This window comes from Elephas maximus, chromosome 3 (genome assembly GCF_024166365.1).
Source record: "Elephas maximus indicus isolate mEleMax1 chromosome 3, mEleMax1 primary haplotype, whole genome shotgun sequence".
Classification (NCBI taxonomy): Eukaryota; Metazoa; Chordata; class Mammalia; order Proboscidea; family Elephantidae; genus Elephas; species Elephas maximus.
This window is the reverse complement of record NC_064821.1, coordinates 170,943,604-170,965,561: the sequence shown is the minus strand read 5'-3', so window position 1 is coordinate 170,965,561 and position 21,958 is coordinate 170,943,604. Positions and strand designations below refer to the sequence as shown.

At 41.8% G+C, this 21,958-nt stretch overlaps 1 protein-coding gene across 7 annotated transcripts in view; it reads left to right on the top strand.

Annotated features, from left to right (window-relative positions):
* The first annotated feature begins 3,011 nt into the window (after nucleotides 1–3,011).
* Nucleotides 3,012–21,958, top strand: part of RBM15 (RNA binding motif protein 15) — a 1,133,685-nt gene continuing 1,114,738 nt past the window's right edge. For 5 of the 7 annotated variants that reach the window (XR_007516749.1, XR_007516747.1, XR_007516748.1 and 2 more), the window contains exons 1-2: nucleotides 3,012–6,887; nucleotides 11,107–12,670. Coding sequence is in view for 1 of the 7 variants with exons in the window: in XM_049880078.1 (XP_049736035.1) it covers nucleotides 4,031–6,887; nucleotides 11,107–11,129 (2,880 nt within the window). In the remaining 6 variants the exon portion in view is untranslated. Of the gene's footprint in view, nucleotides 6,888–11,106; nucleotides 20,103–21,958 lie in introns of those variants that run through there. The other 2 variants (XR_007516752.1, XM_049880078.1) reach the window with 2 other exon arrangements.

Below are 21,958 nucleotides of genomic sequence, written 5' to 3'. Positions count from 1 at the left end.
CCAGTCCTTTTTGTATTTGCCAGGAAATCAAAGGGCTCTCAGCTTCCAAGATAAATTTCATATAGCAATCATAATTGTGTGTGTATTGAAGATAAAAAATAAAAATAAAAAAAACTAGGAAGGAGGGGAATGGAAAGAAGGATAATTGATTGAAAGCATTCTGCTATTTTTTAACTGCACAGTAGTCTTCCATGTTTATGCCTTTTATTTTGCTTTTTCCTTTTAAAGCTGAAACTGATTTTAAAGGAGATGGAAAAAGTACTTCACATAGAAAGCTAATGGTAGCTGCTCTCCTGCCTGGCTGTGTTCTCTAGGCCTTGTACAGCTCCAAGGGGCCACCCTGACACCAAAATGGGCTGTGAGCTTTTCTTGAACATTATTTCTTGAGTTTTGGCAGGGCACTGAAAGGAGAGATCAACATGCTACTGTGGTGCTCTGGGAATTTTTTGGTAGTTTAACTCTGTCTTCATGACTACTGAAAGAACTTCCTCACCCAGGTTAGCTCTCCTCACAAACCTGGCCGCTGATCACAAGGAGACCAGATGAAAACTTGGACTGGACTTCAACAACTCCATCACCAACACCAGAAAAAGAGTTCCAAGCCTGGCGCTGAAACCATGGGTCGCTTTTATCCTTTCTCGGCCCTCCCTAAAGCACATGTATAAACACAGGTTGATAAAATGTCACCAAGCAGCTTCATGCTTTAAGGAACACAAGGGAAATGAAAACAAAGTAAATCACTCACTTTAACTACAGCACACATCCAACATATTCAGTTCTATCATGGACACGAACACACATCACAGACTATTTTGGCGCTGTTACTGGTAATGAAATTTAGACATTTTCTAACCATTAAATTTACCAGTCCTCTTGGCTTCAGGCAACGTATCAGTCCTCTTAGGCAAGGCTTCCTGCCCCTGCCAGCTCCTTCGTATTTCAAGCCACCAACTTGGCAGAGTGACAGGCATTGCCACATATCCTGGTACCTGTTCAGCAAGGCAGTATTCCTTGATTTCTCTCCCTCATTCCTGTAGAGGAAACTATACTGATTTGGTCCTTATCTTTTTCTTTGACCAGTGAGTCAACTAAGCAGGTCAGTTTTGACCAAAAGTAGTCACTCTGGAGCCTGGTTTCACTGGACTGGTTATTGCATTGAGTAATCAGATAATGGCTTGTTTCCTTTGTGTTGTATTAATACAACCTTGAAACAGATTAAAACCTCTTAACCATGTAAATCTTTTTCTTTGAGCATTTTGTGCTTTTATAAACACTGCTTTTTATTCTTTTAATCCACTAGCATTGAGATTTTTATCTCTAAATACCATTTTCCCCAAAAAGGAACCAGAACTCTTTGGAGAAATGGCTGATTCTATGTCTGGGGCAGGAAATACAGCGAGTAAGCCCGGAACAAAATAATGGGAGAGGAGGAAGCTGGGAAGAAGGCACAGAAGAAACAAGTGTGACGTGATTTGACAATTATTGAAATTGGGTGTTAAGTTCATGTGGTTCTTTATAGTATTCTACCTTTGCATATTTTTTACTTTTTCCATAAAAATAATTTTTTAAGGGAAAGCTAGAAAGAATTGCTATTTTTTAAACTGAAAGAGCATGAAAAATAATAGATAAGAGTCTACAATGAAAAGGGAAATTTCTCTCCCATCCCAGACCTGCAGTCAGTCTCTCTCCTCAGGGGAATCCTGGTAATATTCCGTGTATTTGTCAAGGAATTTTCTATGAATGAATGTGCAATGTGCGTGCGTTTTTAAACCATAAATGGTAGCATACTATACAGTTTTATACCTTATGAAATTTTTAGTAGCTAGTTTTAATATGAAGATATCTACACACTATTTTACTGGGTATTTTTATGCTTTACATATCCACTTAAACATGGGCTTCAAGTCTCTTTGATATAATCAAGACATTAAATCAAATATTTATAACACACATATAATATTAAAAATATAATCTTCACTTTCCTCAAGATTATTTGGAAAGAGGAGACCTAAGGTAGAGCAAAATATGCTGCAGTCCCTAATCTTAAATTTTCAGCTTCAGGTTTTGATTTTCGTAACATCATAGTTACCTTAAAAATGTCATGTTTAAACAGATTGATTGGATCTTGAGATGTGGCTGAAGAGGGCATCTACACTGGAATCCTCATAACCTCTGCCTGGCGGAGACCTGGGAGGACTACAGAAAGCCTAACCTCTGTGAACTCAGCACTACCTCGCTTCACCAGACGGTGAGCGCAGGAACAGAGGCTGTACCTGTTGTAATCTTGTTGGCACACCAGCATCTTGCACAGGTGCCTTATTGTCTGACACAATTTAAGTCCACTGCCATCGAGTGGATGCTGACTCATAGTGACCCTATAGAACAGAGAGTTCCCAAAGCTGTAAGCTTTACAGAAGCAGATAGCCCTATCTTTCTCCCAGGAGCGGAGGCTGGGTTCCAACCGCCGACCTTTCGGTTATCAGCCCAGCGCTTAACCATCGTGCTGCGAGGGCTCCTCTGACACAATAAAGGTCTATGGAAAGGATAAAAGTTGACTTTTGATGCAGACAATGTTTGAGAGAGGCAGAGAGATTTAGAGAACCAGCAAGGTGGCTGTGCTACTGGATTATAATATCGAATAACCAGGAGTGCCGGGCGGTACGAGAAGTCACAGAAAAAAAAACACGGTGCGTCAATTTCACTCGATTATTTTACGGGGAGAGTCACATAAAAACAAACATAATCTGCACGGAGCGTCAATTTCACTCGATGGTTTTACGGGGAGAGTCATAAAAACAAGATTAGCTATACACGCACTATAGAGTACAAAATCCACATGGGTTTGCAATATAAAACAGGAAGCCTAAAGACACGTCTGCGGTGGCCCCACAGTTCCGGCCACGCCTGCGGACCGTGGGCCTGGGAGCGTCGGTCACTTCCCCCGGTTACCCGGGGTACTTGGGCAGACACGAGGAGCGCCAAGAAGAGCCCGGCGTTGCTCCATAAGTGCGGGACCTCGAGAACCCGCGCCGATCAGAAGACCGTCCGGGGCCGACCCGGCACTTTTGTGAACTGTAAACTCCCGGGCCGGGCGGGCCCCGGGGACCCCAGTGACCGCGGGCGGCGCCTTCTCGCGCACAGGGGGGAGGAGCCTTTTCAGGCTCTTCACGTAGGGCCAGAGGGACTTAAGATGGTGCCTGCCGGGCGCCTCGAGATGGTTTCCTGAGGCACGCGTGGTACCCGACAGCCGGAGGGCCTGCCCAGTCCCTCGTCTGGCACAGGTAGGACAGTGGGGAGCCCAGAAGTTTCGAGTTCCAAGGGCCGCAGTGCCGCCAAGTACGCCTCGGCACCGAACAGATGTTTGAGGGGAGAACGCCGAAAGCACGAGGAGGCGGGGCGGGCTCGTGGTCACCATCTCGCGATATCTAAGTGACGTCTCCCAGCAAGCGCGGGTTCTAGGCTTTCACCTTCAGTCAGCCGCCTCAGTATATGGGCCTACCCCTTTAAGAGGGTGACGGACAGTTATTTCAGCCTATCAACTTCCTCGACAACATCCAATCAGATTTAAACTTCTGTCAGCCGCCGAAGGAGTTGGAAGAAGAGGGTCGAAACAGGGAGCTCTCTCGCGAGATCGTTGTGAGCCTACCTCTCAGAGGAAAAATCGCCCGAACCGATGGCCGTATTCCCAACTAGTGGGTTAAAGGACAGGATCATAAACCAATGAAAGGGATGAGGAGGTGGGATCGCTGCTTTCGCCGCTCAAGAAGTACCGTTACAAGGCAGACTTTTTGTCCAATCAACGCCGCCAGACTTTGGGTCAGGTGACCGTAGGGTGCGAGGGGCGGAGCTACAGCCTGGCGCGAGGAACCGTTAAGATAGACAAGGAATACAACCAATGAGGTACTCTGACTAGGGCGTTGGGAGCCCAATAACAGTGGTTGGGCGGGCGCCTTCCCGGAGCGCCGGGAGATGTAAAGACAGACAAATAGTCTTTCCAATGAGACTGTAGAAGAGAGGATCTAATTGACCAATGAAGACTGCGGGGCGGGAGCCTTTGCCGCGGCGGAGTCCAAGATGGCGGCGTGCGGTTCCGCTGTGTGAAACGAGCGCGGGGCGGCGGGTTAATCAGCTCCGCGGAGAAGACCTCCGACGACCCGCAACAATGAAGGGAAAAGAGCGCTCGCCAGTCAAGGCCAAACGCTCCCGTGGTGGTGAGGACTCGACTTCCCGTGGGGAGCGCGGCAAGAAGTTAGGTGGCTCTGGTGGTAGCAATGGGAGCAGCAGCGGAAAGACCGAGAGCGGCGGTGGGTCGCGGCGGAGCCTTCACCTGGACAAGTCCAGCAGTCGAGGTGGCAGCCGCGAGTATGACACTGGTGGGGGCACCTCCAGTAGCCGCCTGCATAGTTATAGCTCCCCAAGCACCAAAAATTCCTCGGGCGGGGGCGAGTCGCGAAGCAGCTCCCGGGGTGGAGGCGGGGAGTCACGTTCCTCAGGGGCCGCCTCCTCAGCTCCTGGCGGCGGAGACGGCGGGGAATACAAGACACTAAAGATAAGCGAGTTGGGGTCCCAGCTGAGTGACGAAGCGGTGGAGGACGGACTGTTTCACGAATTCAAACGCTTCGGTGATGTGAGTGTCAAAATCAGTCACCTCTCGGGTTCTGGCAGCGGGGATGAGCGGGTAGCCTTTGTGAACTTCCGGCGGCCGGAGGACGCGCGGGCGGCCAAGCATGCCAGAGGCCGCCTTGTGCTCTATGACCGGCCTCTGAAGATAGAGGCTGTGTATGTGAGCCGGCGCCGCAGCCGCTCCCCTTTAGACAAAGATTCTTATCCTCCATCGGCCAGCGTGGTCGGGTCCTCTGTAGGTGGTCACCGGCACCCCCCTGGAGGAGGTGGAGGCCAAAGGTCACTTTCTCCTGGTGGCGCTGCCTTGGGATACAGAGACTACCGGTTGCAGCAGTTGGCTCTTGGCCGTCTGCCCCCTCCACCTCCGCCACCGTTGCCCCGAGAGTTGGAGAGAGACCGAGATTATCCGTTCTATGAGCGAGTGCGCCCAGCATATAGTCTTGAGCCAAGGGTGGGAGCTGGAACCGGGGCTGCCCCTTTCAGAGAAGTGGATGAGATTTCACCTGAGGATGATCAGCGAGCTAACCGGACGCTTTTCTTGGGCAACCTAGACATCACTGTGACAGAGAGTGACTTAAGAAGGGCTTTTGATCGCTTTGGAGTCATCACAGAAGTAGACATCAAACGCCCTTCTCGTGGTCAAACCAGTACCTATGGTTTTCTCAAATTTGAGAATCTGGACATGTCTCACAGAGCCAAACTAGCAATGTCTGGCAAAATTATAATTCGGAATCCTATCAAAATTGGTTATGGTAAAGCTACACCCACTACCCGCCTCTGGGTAGGTGGCCTGGGACCTTGGGTGCCTCTTGCTGCCCTGGCACGAGAGTTTGACCGATTTGGCACCATACGCACCATAGACTACCGCAAAGGGGACAGCTGGGCATATATCCAGTATGAAAGCCTAGATGCAGCTCATGCTGCTTGGACTCATATGCGGGGCTTCCCCCTTGGTGGCCCAGATCGTCGCCTTAGAGTAGACTTTGCAGACACAGAGCATCGTTACCAGCAGCAGTATCTGCAGCCCCTGCCTCTGACTCATTATGAATTGGTGACAGATGCTTTTGGACATCGGGCGCCTGACCCTTTGAGGGGTGCTCGGGATAGGACACCACCCTTACTATACAGAGATCGTGATAGGGACCTTTATCCAGACCCTGATTGGGTCCCACCTCCACCCCCAGTCCGAGAACGCAGCACACGGACTGCAGCTGCTGCTGTACCTGCTTATGAGCCACTGGATAGCCTGGATCGGAGGCGGGATGGCTGGTCCTTGGATCGAGACAGAGGTGAGAGAGATCTTCCCAGCAGCAGAGAGCAGCCTAGGAAGCGAAGGCTGCCTGAAGAGAGTGGGGGACGCCATCTGGATAGGTCCCCTGAGAGTGACCGTCCACGAAAACGTCACTGCGCTCCTTCTCCTGACCGAAGTCCAGAGTTGAGCAGTAGCCGGGATCGCTACAACAGTGACAATGATCGATCTTCCCGCCTTCTCTTGGAAAAGCCCTCTCCAATCAGAGACAGACGAGGTAGTTTGGAGAAGAACCAAGGTGACAAGCGAGACCGTAAAAACTCTGCATCAGCGGAACGAGATAGAAAGCACCGGACAGCTGTTCCCACTGAGGGAAAAAGCCCTCTGAAAAAAGAAGACCGTTCTGATGGGAGTGTGCCTAGCACCAGCACTACTTCATTGAAGCTGAAGTCCCCTTCCCAGAAACAGGATGGCGGTACAGCCCCTGCAGCAGCAGCCTCTCCCAAACTCTGCTTGGCCTGGCAGGGCATGCTTCTACTGAAGAACAGCAACTTTCCTTCCAACATGCATCTGTTGCAGGGTGACCTCCAAGTGGCTAGTAGTCTTCTGGTGGAGGGCACAACTGGAGGCAAAGTGGCCCAGCTGAAGATCACTCAGCGTCTCCGTTTGGACCAGCCCAAGTTGGATGAAGTAACTCGACGCATCAAAGTGGCAGGGCCCAATGGTTATGCCATTCTTCTGGCTGTGCCTGGAAGTTCTGACAGCCGGTCCTCCTCAGCCACATCGGACACTGCCACCTCTACTCAGAGGCCGCTTAGGAACCTTGTGTCCTATTTAAAGCAAAAGCAGGCTGCTGGGGTGATCAGCCTCCCTGTGGGGGGCAATAAAGACAAGGAGAACACCGGGGTTCTTCATGCCTTCCCACCCTGTGAGTTCTCCCAGCAGTTCCTGGATTCCCCTGCCAAGGCACTGGCCAAATCTGAAGAAGATTACCTGGTCATGATCATTGTCCGTGGTGCGTCCTAAACTCCATGTATAACTTGTATTTACTGCTTTGACATGTTTTGTGATATGTGTAGTGGGATACAGCATCAGATGCGATTTTCTTTTTAGTTGTTTAGTTATAGCTTTTTCTTTTTTATACTTTTACAGACCTCTTTAAGATAGAAGTCAGGACAGTTTAGCTATTAAGTGGAAGGAATGCCCTGAAGGTAGCAGGCAGATGGACTTGCTTTAATTAAGAGTTTCCACTGTTAAGAGTAAATTTTTTCCACTTTTTTCTTCAGTTTTTTTTTTTTTTTTAACCTCGAGCTTAAAAAATTCTCAAAATTACAAAATCAGAATTTTGATAAGTCAGAATTTGGAGGAAAGAGCCTAGGGACTATAAAGATCATAATACATACCTAAAAATGACTTGATTGGCAGATAATTCCTGTACCAGAAATGTTATTTGTACGACTCAAATTTGATCAGGGATCTCAGAAGTATAAGCTGGAAAATTGTATAGCAGTGTGATTAATCAGGCATTTGAGTATTTCTCTGAAAATATGTGGTTTATTCCCACAGAGTTTGCATTAACGTGCATTTTTGTCATCAGTTTTTGAGTTCTTCTGTATCCCATATATGCACTTTTGGTTTGTAGCTGCAACTGCTCAGTAAAAATTGAGGACTTTATGTTACAAACCGTTTATCTTTTATGCTTACACAGTATGCAAGAAGTGAGTAGGTGCTTTTAAAATAACACTTCTTTAGTCATTTACTGGTGTGTGGTGATGTTTTTACTTTTTCAGAGAGGTGTAGCAGGTACAGTTCTAACTGCATATTTCAAAAATAACTTCCTTCTAGGACGAGTTTTGGTTTTTGTATCCATTCGTTCAAATTTCTGGTTTCAGTAATAGAAAGAAGAGTTGTCTGCAGGCTCATCAGACATCTTTTTCAGTGGGCATTAATCAGCCGTATCTGGATGGCAGAATTTGAAAAATCATCGTAAAATGCCTTTGACATACTCTTTTTGTTTCTGTGTGTTTTTATTTTCATATTTAAACAGTGGTGACATTACAATATTGACAATGTTTTGAATATCTTTGAAATTTCACGTTTAATATTTTCAGTGGTGTCAAGCCACCGAAAAAAGAAATGTCAGTGTAGAAAACAGCGTTTTTTATTGCATTATTTCCCCAGACACCTGGAAGGCAGGTATATTGGTACAAAATAATCACTCTCACAAATTTTTTTTTAAGCTGAAGATTATATCAATTTACGGTTCTAAACAGGGGCTTCTGCTGCTTAACAGTAATGAATGGTCCCCCCCCCTTATCCCTCCAGCCCTGCTCCTAGTTTCTCAGGTCACTAGTAAGTGTATTTCTCCTCCCTACTGCCCCTGATTTAAATGCTGAGGACCTCAGCTAAGGCCCTTGATATTTAATTATGACTAGAAACTTTAGGACCTTCTGGATCATGGTCATGTTTCTATTCTATAAAAGTGACTTATTGAAAGCCTGGCAGAATCCAACGGTTTTCTTTCTATTATCAAAGCTGGTAGTTTTGAAATAGCACCAATAATAACCCAGGGAAATGTCATATAATTTTATTTTCCATTATTACAGGTGTCTAAAATGCATGTCAGCATGAAAGCCTCATCACTGCTGTGTCATTCTTTTTGATTTTCACTATGCATTTGTAAAAAAATTTTTTTTTTTTTAAAGTTTGGAGGTTTTTGTTTTTAAACTGGAAAAACTAGCCATTTTGAGAGAAGGAAGGTACTCAGCTATGAGCACGCAGATCCTTGGTGTGCCTCTAGGGAAAATACCTGAAATTCCACAGTTCTGTTTTGGTGTTTTTTGCCTTTAAAAAAGCAGTGCTTGGCGTTCTAATACAGAATAGACACCTGTCCAGAGACTAGTGCAAGTGTAGTTTGAGTCTGTGCATACCCAGGGTCAAAGTACAAAATGTGGCTGGATACGTTTTTCCAGTTTAAATAATCTAACTAACCATTAACTTCTGAATTGTCTTTTGATATGATAATTTTTGAGAAGATCAAACGATTTTGCTCTTTGGGAGAGTGAAGTCCATGACATTTAGTTTTACTAGAATCCAAATTGTGTGTGGTTTTTCCTTTTTTTAACTGAGTGATGTGAAGGCTTATCGAAGAGTACTGTGGTTTTTCCTCCATGTTTGTTTGAGTCCTTTTTTGGCATCGCTGCTTTTGTTAGATCTGGGCAATTTGTGCTTCGATGTTTTTGAAACAATGGTTTGATGCCATTTCAAATGTATGTATTATAAATAACGAATTATGTTTAATTTGGTGCTTAGCTACAGAGCACCATCATTCAGATGAATATTTGCATTGCCCATTCTGTTGTGCAGGTTTATAATATTCCTAAATATCCATTTAAAACTTCAGAATTGGATTGAAAGCCAAAGTCCAAAACTGGTTCACATGTCCGTTAGGCAGAATTTCATAATTTAGCATTGGGTATTCTTTGTAATAATCAATTTTTTCTTCTTAATACTGGTTTAGTGTAGGTGATCTTTCTGGAGCTCAGTTCAAATGAATGGAAAGAAAATTTCTAAAGTGTATCATTCAATGGTTTATTAAGTATTAATGGTAAAAAATCAAGTTAATTAAGGCTTTTAGATCACAACTTCAAAGTTTATGAGAAATTAAGGATTTATTCAGCTCCTAGCCAATAATTCTGTTTATTCTTTTGATTTTGTTGTTGTTGATTGCATCTGGAATTCCTATGAATAATTTTCCACACAAAAATTTAAATTCCTATTTTAAGATGCTAACTTTGGCTCAGCTAAGAGTAGAAAGGTTTTCCTTTTAAGGATTACATCTTAAAATGTCCATCCTCTGTCGTATTTAGAAGGTAATACACTCTGGCCCTTCTTGATTCTCTTAAGACCATTTGAGGTACAGTTAAAAATAAAGTGTTTTGGTTGTTACTTTCAGAGTCAGACATTGGTTAAGTTTATTTTAAGACTTCTTTATGAGCAGATTTTCACTGACAATGCTCTTTATGTGTTTGTATGAATTGAAAAATTTAAATCCATTTTCTTTAGACAGTAAAGTTGCTTATTTTGCAGGCACAGCTTGAACTATAGTTTGGGTCCATACAGGAGCCGTTCACCAAAAACTGGTGACAGAAGTAGGAAATCCTCTTGAGAGAAGGCCTTAATGACCTTTTATGTGAAAAATTATTTTTTGGAGGGAACTTCTGGACTGTTTTTTCTGTCTCAACCACAACGTTTGGTTTTGAGATAGGCATTAGGTATGAGAACAAGAAGAAAAGTGGAGCTTACACTTAACGGTCTGGTTATAGTGATATATCCCTGTTGTTGTGTGCCGTTGGGTTGATTTTAGCTAATAGCGACCCTGTAGGACAGGATGGAACTGCCCCATAGGGTTTCCAAGGCTTTAATCTTTATGGAAGCAGACTGCCACATCTTTTTCCCGGAGAGTGGCTGGTAGGCTCAACCTACCCACCTTTCGGTTAGGAGCCCCGCACTTAACCACTGCACCAACGGGGCTCATTAGTGATATCCCTAAAGGGAGAAAATTACAGGTAACCACAGTGAATTGCTAAGCTTAGTGAAGAGTTTTATATGTATGATTTCAGTAGAGTTGAAAAGTAAGAGTCCTGAGATGTTCTTTGGCTGTTTAGCAATTGTTTGTATGTGTGTTTTATTAAAATAACAGCTGCTGTCTTTGGTAACCCAGATGAAGGTGAATTTTTAAATGGCTTTTTATCTTGACCCCTTTATACAAGAATGGAGCAATCTGTATTGCTCCATGTTAATTATAAAATTAAAATAGAGGGGGTAAAAGTTTGACTGGTATCCACCTTTTCATAATTTTACTTTTTAAGTTGTATTTGGAATACATTGATAGAAGAAACTGATTATTAACTTGTTCTTTTCCTGAATTTTTCATGTGTTTACTCGGTTACATGAGTATAAAAGATATTTTCAGTCCTATAATCCTCATTAATTGGAGTCTTTAAAAAAACCCACACTATTGTTCTACTTGTTACATGTCTATTCATACAGTAAATTCATTTCAAGATTTGTGCCAGTGGGTATTATTGGTGCTTTTTGAAGTCAAGGTGGACTGTCCATATCCAGGAAGGTCTTGTTAATGTTATGTTCATCTATAATGGCGTAGGGGAAATATATATTTTTTTAATATTGTGAACATTTGTACTGAATAACCTTTTTTTCCCCCCCGCAAGCAAAACTGGTGAACAGCGGATGAAGATATGGAATTCAAAGCTCTAATGGACCTTTTTGAAGAGAAGTTGTGGCTTATGTGGAGTTTACATGGGCCTCTTGATGGAAGACAGCTATCTGTTTAGTATTTGTGCATTTTACTAAAATGGCAGCTTAAAGTTGTGTATCTGCTATTGTGATGCCAATGCCGGTGTTTTAAGTGGAAAAAAATGACCTCTTTGCTTTGTGCTGTGTACACAAGATTTCTGGAAAAGTAAAGAAAAACCCTTTTTATGGCTCACACAGCTTAAAAGTAGCTGTCACTCAAACGTGCGCTCACAGTTGAGCTGCTTTTGTTTTATTCTAAATAAATTGTTTCTTTTGAGGAAAATGTTTTTCTGCCTGGAAGTGAATTGACGGCAAACCTTTGACCCCTTTGTTTGCAGCTGAGGGGGTACTTGCTGCTGCTCAGATCTTGTATGTCTTGAGCAAGAAGCAGGGAAACCATCAATTTCATTTTGACTATCACAGTGTGTCAATTCTGAAGGATCACTAGTGTTACTGTGACCCCCTTTGTTTGCAGTGAAGGGGATCATTTGCTTCTCGGTCCTCAACTTGATGAGGAAATGGTGCTGTTTGCTGGCATGCAAGAAGCCGGGGCAAGCACCCTAAGCCTCACCACAGTGCACAAGTCGGGGGCTTTGCTGGTTTGAAGAGCTGGAGTTGCTGAAATTTAAGTTTTGATTTATTTTGTTCACCCATCACGTTTGGCCTTAGTTTCATTTTTAATTTGAAGAAAAGTTTGAAATTGCTTTATCTTGCACTTAACATTTGCACCAAATTGCCAAAAAGAAAGAGAGATGCTCCGTATGCTTTTAAATGTTAATGATGATGTTAATAAAGCCTTTCCTGACACATTTGAGGAGCTCCTCCGTCTCCAGGGGCTTCTTACCAGAGTTATGCAGTGATGGGTTTAGTTCTGAATGGATGAAGAGTTCCTGAGAGCTAGTGTTTGTAATTAGAACCGTTACTTGGTATCTGTGCCTTATTTGACCTGTGGTTCTACGTGCCTTGGATGTGCATGCACTGTGACGGTTTCATAGGTACGAACGCACACTCAGGCCTTCGGTTGGTAGTACAGATTGTGAGGAAAAAGATGGAGGCATCCTTAAGGAGGAAAAAGTATTTGCCTTTAGTTCCTGCATTGTCCTGTACGCGGGCTCCTGAGCTTTGGAAGCCTGTTCCCAGTACAGGAGAACAACTCCTCTGTTTGCAGCAGGAGACTTCGGTGCACAGTGACAACGCTGGAGCTCAAGAGGAAGCCAGCAGTGCTGCACCATTGGCTTCAGACACCATTGTTGTTGTTTGCCAGTTTTAAACTTAACTAGTTGCAGACGAAGACCACCTTGAAATGCAGGCTTGTTGGGCTTGTTTTGAATTGTAACCTCGGATGGAAGAGCCTAGTGCTGTCTGTCTCCATGCGGGATGATTGCTAGGCAACAGGTGATTATCAACAAAGGATGCCACGGTTATTCTCTGCAAGGTGGTGTTCCAGTGGCAAACAGCTGTATAGACTCTTGTAAACAGGTAAGAGGGTTTTTAGAGGTCAAAAATGCATTGTAATTAATAGGGTTGAGGGCTTTTGCTATTTTGGGTATGTTACTCTGGATGGGAGGCTTTAGGCATGCTGCTGCCATTGCTAGTAGCTTCCTATCCTCACTGAAGTGTCATATTTACAAAATTTCACGCCAGAACTTTTGTCCTACTCGCTTTTTTCATTTATTCTTAACATTAAAAAAAAATTTTTTTTTTTTATTATGGGAGCTAAAGTGTTAAAATCTTAGTTATGGATTTGGGACCTGTAGTCTTGATGTCTTTTAAATTTTTCGTTTTCCAGTAAGCTTGGCTCCCACCATTATGATTTAGTAGTATAGGAGGACTTAAACCTACAAAAACATTGATCATTCCAAACTGATTGATAAGCCCCTAATTTAAGAGTGAATTTTCCTTACAGTGTACAGCAGAAAGAGACTTTGGGATGGATGGATACTTTAGCTAGCATGGCTAGCTTTTTTTCTTACCCCACAAAGAATTTAGGCACAAAAATTTAATATTAAAATTAGTCAACTGCAACTTCAATGAAGTGAATAGGCAGTGTTGTGAAAATCTGGCTTTTGTCTACTTTTACTATTTGCATTGTCTGTTTAGTCCTCACAACCTTCTGAGTTCTTTGAGTCCCCTCACATTAATTGTGAGGCTTTGGCAGCTTATCCCAAGTGCAACTTTTTAAGTGTCTCATTTTAAGTGTGATAAATTTTGAGTAGATGGGAATTATTCATTTGTTCCAGAAGACTTATGGTATCTAGAATAGCTCATCTGTAATAGCTACTTTTCCCACAGGTTTGATTGAACCCTTTGGATTGCTTAGCCAGACAGCTTATGCATCTGTATTTTGATATATTAAGAGGGGTGAAAACAAAGTACAGTGGTTTTTTTCAACTTGTCAGTGTCATTTTCAGGTTTTAAAAACAGACCTGCTTATCAGATTGCTACTGTTCAAGGCTTTGCTAAATGATGTCTCACCCGCATTTCTTTAAACATTTTATACCTGTTGGAGAAATGTCAGTTTTCAGTGTGTGAATTTTCTCTTGCTGGCCCACACCGAAAGCCCATTAGGTAGTTTTTCCAGTTAGCAACTAGACATTTTAAATCACTATGCAGGAATGTCACATTACACTTTCTACATATTTCTACATGTTTGGTGTCTTTCTAAGGTCTCGTGCTTCATTTCTCAAGTAAGAAGAAGAAAATGTTGAAAGCAGGGCATTTGCTTATTTGTATATAAAATTATATTGTGCAAAATTGGAAGGTACACAGTATGACAGTTTTTTTGAAACTACTCATGAAATTTTCTGAGTAATTTCCAGCTGCACTGTGAAGGAAAAAATACTGGGTCGAATGTTAAACCCAGAATTGATTTCATAAATTGGAAACTGCTGTTTTGAAGTATGTCTGTGGTTTCCCAGCATGTTTTATATGATCTGAATTTAGGGCTCTACTCTAAAGGAAATAACCCTAAGAACTGAAGCACCTCTGGATGGACTTGGGCTCATTTTGAGAATAGGGACTACTCTGACTTCAGTAAAACAATCCACATTTTATAAAATGCCATTTTAATAACTTAAGTCATGCACTTGTTAGGTGCTGTCGAGTCAGTTCTGACTCATAGTGATCCTGTGTACAACAGAATGGAACACTGGTTCTGCACCATCCTCAAAATGATTGTTATGCTTGAGCCCATTGCAGCAGTCACTGTCGATCCATCTGGTTGTGGGTCTTTCTCTTTGTCGTAGACCCCCGACTTTACCAAACGTGATGTCCTTCTCCAGGGACTGGTCCCTTCTGATAACATGTCTAAAGTATGTGAGACATAAAGTCTTGCCATCCGCACTACTAAGGAGCATTCAGACTGCACTTCTTCCAGGACAGATTTGGTCACTCTCTGGTAGTCCATGGTATATTTGATATTCTAATTATAAACTTTCATTGTTTACCTGAGGCAATAAGTTTACGGCTTTTGGTTTGTGTAGCATCTGTTTTTCTTAGCAATAGTATATCTGATTATGGCCTCTCTGACCACCACTTCCATCATGCATTTCGATTCTTTGGCTGTCCTTCAGCTTCCTTTTTTTTTGGTTAAAAGATCCTTAGACCCAATAACTTGAATTATAACCTACTTTTAAATTCTTAGTGGATGAATTCATTGCATAACAAAATGTCTCCAAATCTCAGACAAGACTGGTCTTATTAACCAAGAAGAGATTTTGGCCTCGAAGTGATATTATTTCACATGCTTCAACCCAAATGGCTGTAATACTAAGCTTTCAGTTGCGGTTTCTTTATAGTCGTTGGAATGTCGACTGTACGTTAGGAACTAAGGTGCCAAACATAGTAAAAATAGTCTCTACCCTCTTCACCAGTGTTTACTGTTTTTTAGTCTTGTATAAACCAATAAACAGTTAAATACCAGGGAAAGAGTTAACAGGTTAAGACTACTGTAGGTGAAATGGAAACCCTGGTGGCAAAGTGGTTAAGTGCTACGGCTGCTAACCAAGAGGACAGTAGTTTGAACCCACCAGGTGCTCTTTGGAAGCCATATGGGGGCAGTTCTACCCTGTCCTTTAGCGTTGCTATGAGTTGGAATCAACTCGACAGCAACAAGTTTGGTTTTTCTGTTTTTGTTAATAGTAATGTCACTTTACATCATTCTATCTCAAACTGATCGTTTGTCCTCAGTTCAACCCACTCCAACTGGCTTGCCTTTCAGGATTCCCTATGTTTGTTGGCCCAACCATCTTACTAGTTTTCCAGGCTTAGCCTGCACCGTATCTTTTTCATTGATCAACAAGCTTCTGCATCCTTATTCATGCTTCTCTTTTTGAAATGTCACTCCTAACCTTCCACCATTCCATGTCCTTCTCCGTCTAACAAATCCTTTTGTAAATCCCTTCCTGAGCACCCAGCTTGAAGTGATATGTTCATATGCTCAGTGTCATTTGTAAAAATTCATAAGCAATTAAACATTGGCCTGTGATATCTCACCTATAAACAAAAAAACCCATGTAGGGTTTCGTGGCAGATTCAAACTGCCGACCTTTTGGTTAGCAGCCATGGCGCTTAACCGCTATGCCACCAGGGTTTTCGTATTATTGATAGTCATTTGTTGAGTACTCTCTTTAGACCAAGCATTCTGCCAAGTACCATACACACATTGTCTCATTTAAGTCTCATTATTTTTTTTTATTGACCATAATCTGACAGCCAATAAGTGACGGAGCCAGGGGTCTAACCTGATCTTTGTCCCAGCTAGGGCTCTTAGTCACTTCCTCACTACTTTTTTTCTGGAGGCTGGAAATGGGATTAAAACTGTAAACATGACAGGGTCTGGGCAGTGAATTTCAAACATTTGCAGTACTTGAGAAACAGGCTTTTTGGCTTCATCCCCAGGCAGTCTGGGAGTTGTTAGGACCAGCAAGTTTCAGGAGTCTTTGTTCTTTTAAAACTCCCCAGGTAAATGTGATGTATTCTGTGGGCAGTAGACTATGTTGAGCAACATTGACCCATAGACAGTAGAATACTGAGGTATAAACCTAGGGTAGTGTCATGTTTAAGGCAAGGGAAGAGAAGGAAGTGCTGGAAAAGAACCCCAGGGAGGAGAGCCAAAGTAGTGTTAGGTCTCAGAAGGTGAGAGGAGTTGCTTCTGGACGATGAATTCGAAGCTGCTGCAGCAGACAAGGAGATAAAGACCACAAATGCCATGGAATTTATCACTTTTAAAATTGTCACTCAAGTAACAGTTTTATAGTCATGCAGTTATTTCTCCAAGGAACTCAATCTAGCTTAGTAATTTAATTTTGCCTCGTGACGGTTTGTGAAGAAGAATGACTGTTTATGAAATGCTAAAGGGATACCAGAAAAGTTTTGTGACTTGGCTAAGATACATTGTTCTTAGCTGCCCTTCTGTCAGTTCTGACTCGTGATGATCTTATGTACAACAGAACAAAACGTTGCCCAGTCCTGAGACATCCTTAATAATCACCAGCACGTTTGAGTTCACTGTTGGACTATTGTGCTAAACCATCTCACTGATGGTCTCCCCAGGCTCAGTGTCCCTTTGCTTCACCAAATGTGATGTCCTCTAGCAACTGATTGTCCTGATGATGTGTCCAAAGTAAGTGAGTCGGACAGTGTTCTGTTGTAATCCTTAAGGTTTTCGTTGGGTAATTTTCAGAAATAGATTGCCAAGCCATAGCTAAGAACTGGGTTATCTTTGAGTTTTCAGATGTTAATCTAAAAATAGTATGACTGCAATCTGTCTGAAAATTGAAAGTGATTAGGATTGAGTGTGTGTATGTACCCATGTAAATTGTCTGTTAATGGGCCATCTTTTTAATAGAATTGACACAAAAAGGAATGATAAAGTTGAGTGTATCTTTGCCTTGTAAATGGTTTAAAGATTTACTATTTTAAATTATGTATATTGCCTTTGTCTTCAATTAGTGTAGCTAGTTACCCTTCAGATATTTGGTGCCTGTTATGTAAAGACCAAAACCCATTGCTTTCGAGTCGGTTCCACCTCATAGTGACCCTGTAGGTCGAAGTACAACTGTGCCATAGAGTTTCCAAGGCTGTAAATTTTTATGGAAGCTGACTATCACATCTTTCTCCCACGGAGCTGCTGGTGGGTTCAAACCATCGACCTTTGGTTAGCAGCAGAGTGCTTAACCATTGTGCTACCAGGGCTCCTTGCCTATTTTATATCGGGCTTTATTCTAGATCTTGGGAGTATATTGGTGAAGAAAACAGACAAGTTTTTCTTTTCTCCTTGAACTTGTGTTTTGGTCCAGGAAGGGAGGCAGTAAATGATAAGTTAGGGCCTTAGTGGCCAAGGACAAAGGGTTTGGATTTTATTTTAGCTGCTAAATGCAGTGGGAAGCCATTGGTGGTTTTAAGCAGGGGCAGTGTTAGGATTGGATCAGGATTTGACTGCCTGTCTCTGAAAAATAACAAATTTCACTGCCTTACATGATAATGGAATACTGTAATTTTCCTTTAAATGGCAAGTAAAATAGCATTTCAGATTCTCTGTAAGACACAAAGATGCTCTTGTTCAGAGATAGCAGTGTTCTTTGATTTACATATAATCGTAAAGATTTTATTTCTTCTTGGGGCTTATAATTGTTGGCCACCTTGAGGTTTCAGAGTAGTTTCTAGTACATTCTCATTTCTCTCAACACGCTTTGTCATCTGTGTTTTCTCATGTAACACACTGACTGTGCTTTCTGTATTTCATAACTTGTAATTTTCTTAGTGGTCTCAGCTGAACTTCTGTGGTAAAGATTGATGTAGAAGGTCTGCTGTGGAACAGCTGCCATTCTGTGCAAACCAGACACGTGTGTGTATACAGTTTTTAAGTGCTGAATTGTTTTTGGACCTTTCTTAGTTGACCAACAGATTTCTTTTTTACCCATGAAAATACCCTAATGAAAGTTTTTTATGCACAGGCATGTTATTTATGTTCAGAGTAGAAATATTATTACTGGCAATATTAACACTTGGAGGTGCTATACACATACGTATTTTTTATTGCATATCGTAAGGCATATTTGGGAAAATTGATGTTTCATAAAATTGGTTTGCATTTTGGCATGTGGAAATTGCTACCAGTAATTTTACCAGCCAGTCAAACATCTCATATACTCTGGTTTGTGTATATTCTTTACATACAGAAATGCTTCAGTAAACTAGACTCCTTAATTGGAATTGTTTGGTATTTTATAGCAAAGGCCTCAACCCTGGCTGCCCATTAAAATCACCTGAGGAACTTTTTTTTTTGGTGGTGAAAATAATCGTAACAAAACCTACATCATCTCTATTTCTACATGTACAGTTCAGTGACATTGACTATATTCTTCAAGTTATGCAACCATTCTCACTATCCTTTTCCAAATCCACCATTAACATAACTCAATTCCCCCTAAGCAAAAACTCCCCCTTCCCCTCTCCCTCCCACCCCTGGTAACCAGTAATCTTTGGTTTCTATATTTTTGCCTATTCCATATAAGTGAGACCATACAATATTTGTCCTTTTGTGACCGACTTATTTTGCTCAGCATAGTGTTTCCAGGGTTCATCCATGTAGTGGCATGCATCCGGACTACTTTATGGCTTAGTAGGATCTCATTGTGTGTATATACCACATTTTGTTTATGCTTTCATCTATTGATGGGTATTTCAGTTGTTTTCATCTTTGTGCTATTGTTAAAAGTGCCACGGTGAACATTGTGTTTCTGTTTGTGTTCCTGCCTTCACTTCTGGGCGTATACCTAGGATTGGGATTGCTGGGTCATATGTAGTTCTGTGTTCAACATTTTGAGGAACTGCCAAAGTTTTCCACAGCAGCTGTACCATTTTACATTCCCACCAGCAGTGGATGAGGGTTCCAGCTTCTCGACAACCTCACCAACATCTGTTGTTTTCCTTTTTTTTTTTGATCAGTGCCATCCTATAGGGAAGAGATGGTATCTCATTGTGGTTTTGAATGGCTGATGGTATTGAGCATCTTTTCCTGTGCTTGTTGACCATTTGAATATCCTCTTTGGTGAAATGTCTGTTCAAATCATTTGCCCATTTTTTGACTGGTTTGCCTTTTTGTCGTTGTGTAAGTTTTTTTTTTTTTTAAATATATTTTAGATATTAGACCCCTGTTGGATATATAGTTCCCTGAGGAACTTTTTAATACCAGTATCTGGACCCTTTCTCAGAGATTGATTTAATTGGTCTTTGTCAAGTGGGGCTGTGCTAAGACCCAGATATATTTTTTCTTTTTAAAGCAGCCCAGGTGAGTCTGATGGGCAGCCAGGGTTGAAAACCACTACTTTAGAGACAAATCTCATGCATACTGAAACAGACACACAATCAGCCTCTTTAAGAATTGTTTGAAAATCAAAACCAAAAACTTTCAGAGTAAACTTGGGTTCAGCACAGTATATATTCTTAGTCTTTTAGAATCCTTACTATTTGAAGTGTAGTCCTTAGACCAGAAGCATTAGCATCACCTGGAAACTTGTCAGAAATGCAAAATCTCAGGGCTGCACCCCAACCCCACTAAGTGGAATCTACGTTTTTAACATGATCCTCAGGTGATTCTTATATATGTTAAAGCTTGAGAAGCACTACTTTAGATGTAGATACTATTCTGTGTAATAAAAACGGATGATTAGAACCGTATCTTATGTGCATAAGATTTGTGAATTAGTCAATGACGTTTACTTTAAAGTATTTAAAGAATATTTTCAATAAGAAAAGTGGGAACCAAAGTGTTCTTACGTAGTGAGCTTCAGGTGACCAGAAAATCAACCAGAGGTATCTCTCACGAAGACAGGAAGGAGGGCTTACTATTCTTGCCTATCCTAGTTGGTTGATTCTTGTTTATTTTGTTATGCTTATATTCTTTTTTCTTTTCCTAGTTCACGCTCTTCATTGTGATATAGAACACATTATTTGTTATAGGTACGGGTGAGGATATTTGAGACAGGGTTTGCTAATAGTGCCCCATGAGATGAATGTAGACAAGATTTAAAAAAAATAATTTTATTGTGGTATAACGTAACAAAATTTTGTCGTTTTAGCCATTTTTAAGTGTGAAGTGCGATGACAGTGATTACATTCACCATGTTGTACAATGATCACGGCTGTCTATTTCCAAAGTTTTTCAGCACCCTAAACTGAAACTTAACACCACTTAAGCAACAACTCCCCAGTCCCCTTTCCCTTCAGTCCTTGGTGAACTCTCGTTGCCATCAAGTGGATTCTGACTCATAGCAACCCTATAGGGCAGAGTAGAACTGCCCTATAGGGTTTCCAAGGAGCGCCTGGTGGATTTGAATGGCCGACCTTTTAGCTCTTAACCACTGTTGCACCAGGGCTCCTCCAGTCCTTGGTAACCACTAATAAGCTTTCCTATGTATGCGTTTGTCTAGTCTAGACATTTCATGTAAGTGGGAAAGATTGTTTTAAAAAGTACACAGCGCCAAATAATATATATTGATTCATATATGTTAAAGGAAAAGGTTCAGTATAAATGTTCAGAGAATGATGTAAATTGCAATGTATCATTTTAGGTAAAAGAATAGTTTTAATGTTAAGGTCATTTTCTAAAAAAAATATTCTATTGAGTTTTTGGTGAAAGTTTACACAGCAAGTTAGATTCCCATCTGACAATTTCCGTACAAATTGTTCAGTGACATTAGTTACAGTTAACACAATGTGTCAACATTCTCTTTAATTGTCTTTTGTTCCTTTCCCAGTACTGGGTAGTAGTTCCCCTGCTCCCTTACTATCTTTGCTTCTGAATAATTGTTGACTTTGGTCTCTTACTGATGGTTTTTAAGTAGTTCCCCAGTCTTACAGGTAATATCCTTTATTTTGTGTGTCACTGTGCTGTTTTGCTAAAGGGTGATCTTGGGGAATAGGCTGGGTTCAGGGGTACAGTTTGGCATTCTTTTAAATTAAGAATCTGATTTCTGCTCCATATATTTCTCCCATTCTATCTGGGACTGACTATTGTGACCCTGGTCATGACGGTCAGCGGTGGTAGCCAGTTCTTCTGGTCTCGGGATAGATGAGGTTGTGGCTCTCGTAGACTTGTTTCTTCTCTGTACTTTTGGTTGTCTTCTTATTGTTTTGCTCCTGGTGAGTAGAAACCCATAGTTGTGTCTTAGGTGGCTGCTTGCAAGCTTTTAAGACCTCAGACACTACTCACTTGACTAGGATGCAGATCATGATTTCTGTGAACCACGTTGTGCCAACTGACGGAGTTGTTCCATGAGACTATGGTCCTAAGAAAGGTCAGTTTTAAGATAAGATTCTGAAGTACATTCACCAAGCAATCATGTTGAAAAGTTGCAGCCAGATTATTCTCACATCCCACAATTTTTCTATATGTTAAATTCTATATCATATTTCAAGGAACTTTTCATCAAGCCTGGAACCCTGATGGCGCAGTGGTTAAGAGCTCAGCTGGTAACCAAGAGGTCAGCAGTTTGAATGCACCAGCCGCTTCTTGGAAACCCTATGGGGCAGTTCTGCTCTGTCCTATAGGTTTGTTATGAGTCAGAATCAACTTGAGGGCAATGAGTTTGGTTTTTTTGGTTTTCTTCAAGCACAGCAAGGTCAGGTTCTCTAGAACACTTTCCTAGGGTTCATTTGTGATTTATTGATTTCTCCTGAGAAATGAAAGGTTCGTTTTTAGTGGAGATTTAATTATAGGTTTTTTTTGTCCTGACAAATTTCATTTGTGAAGTTTACCTTCTG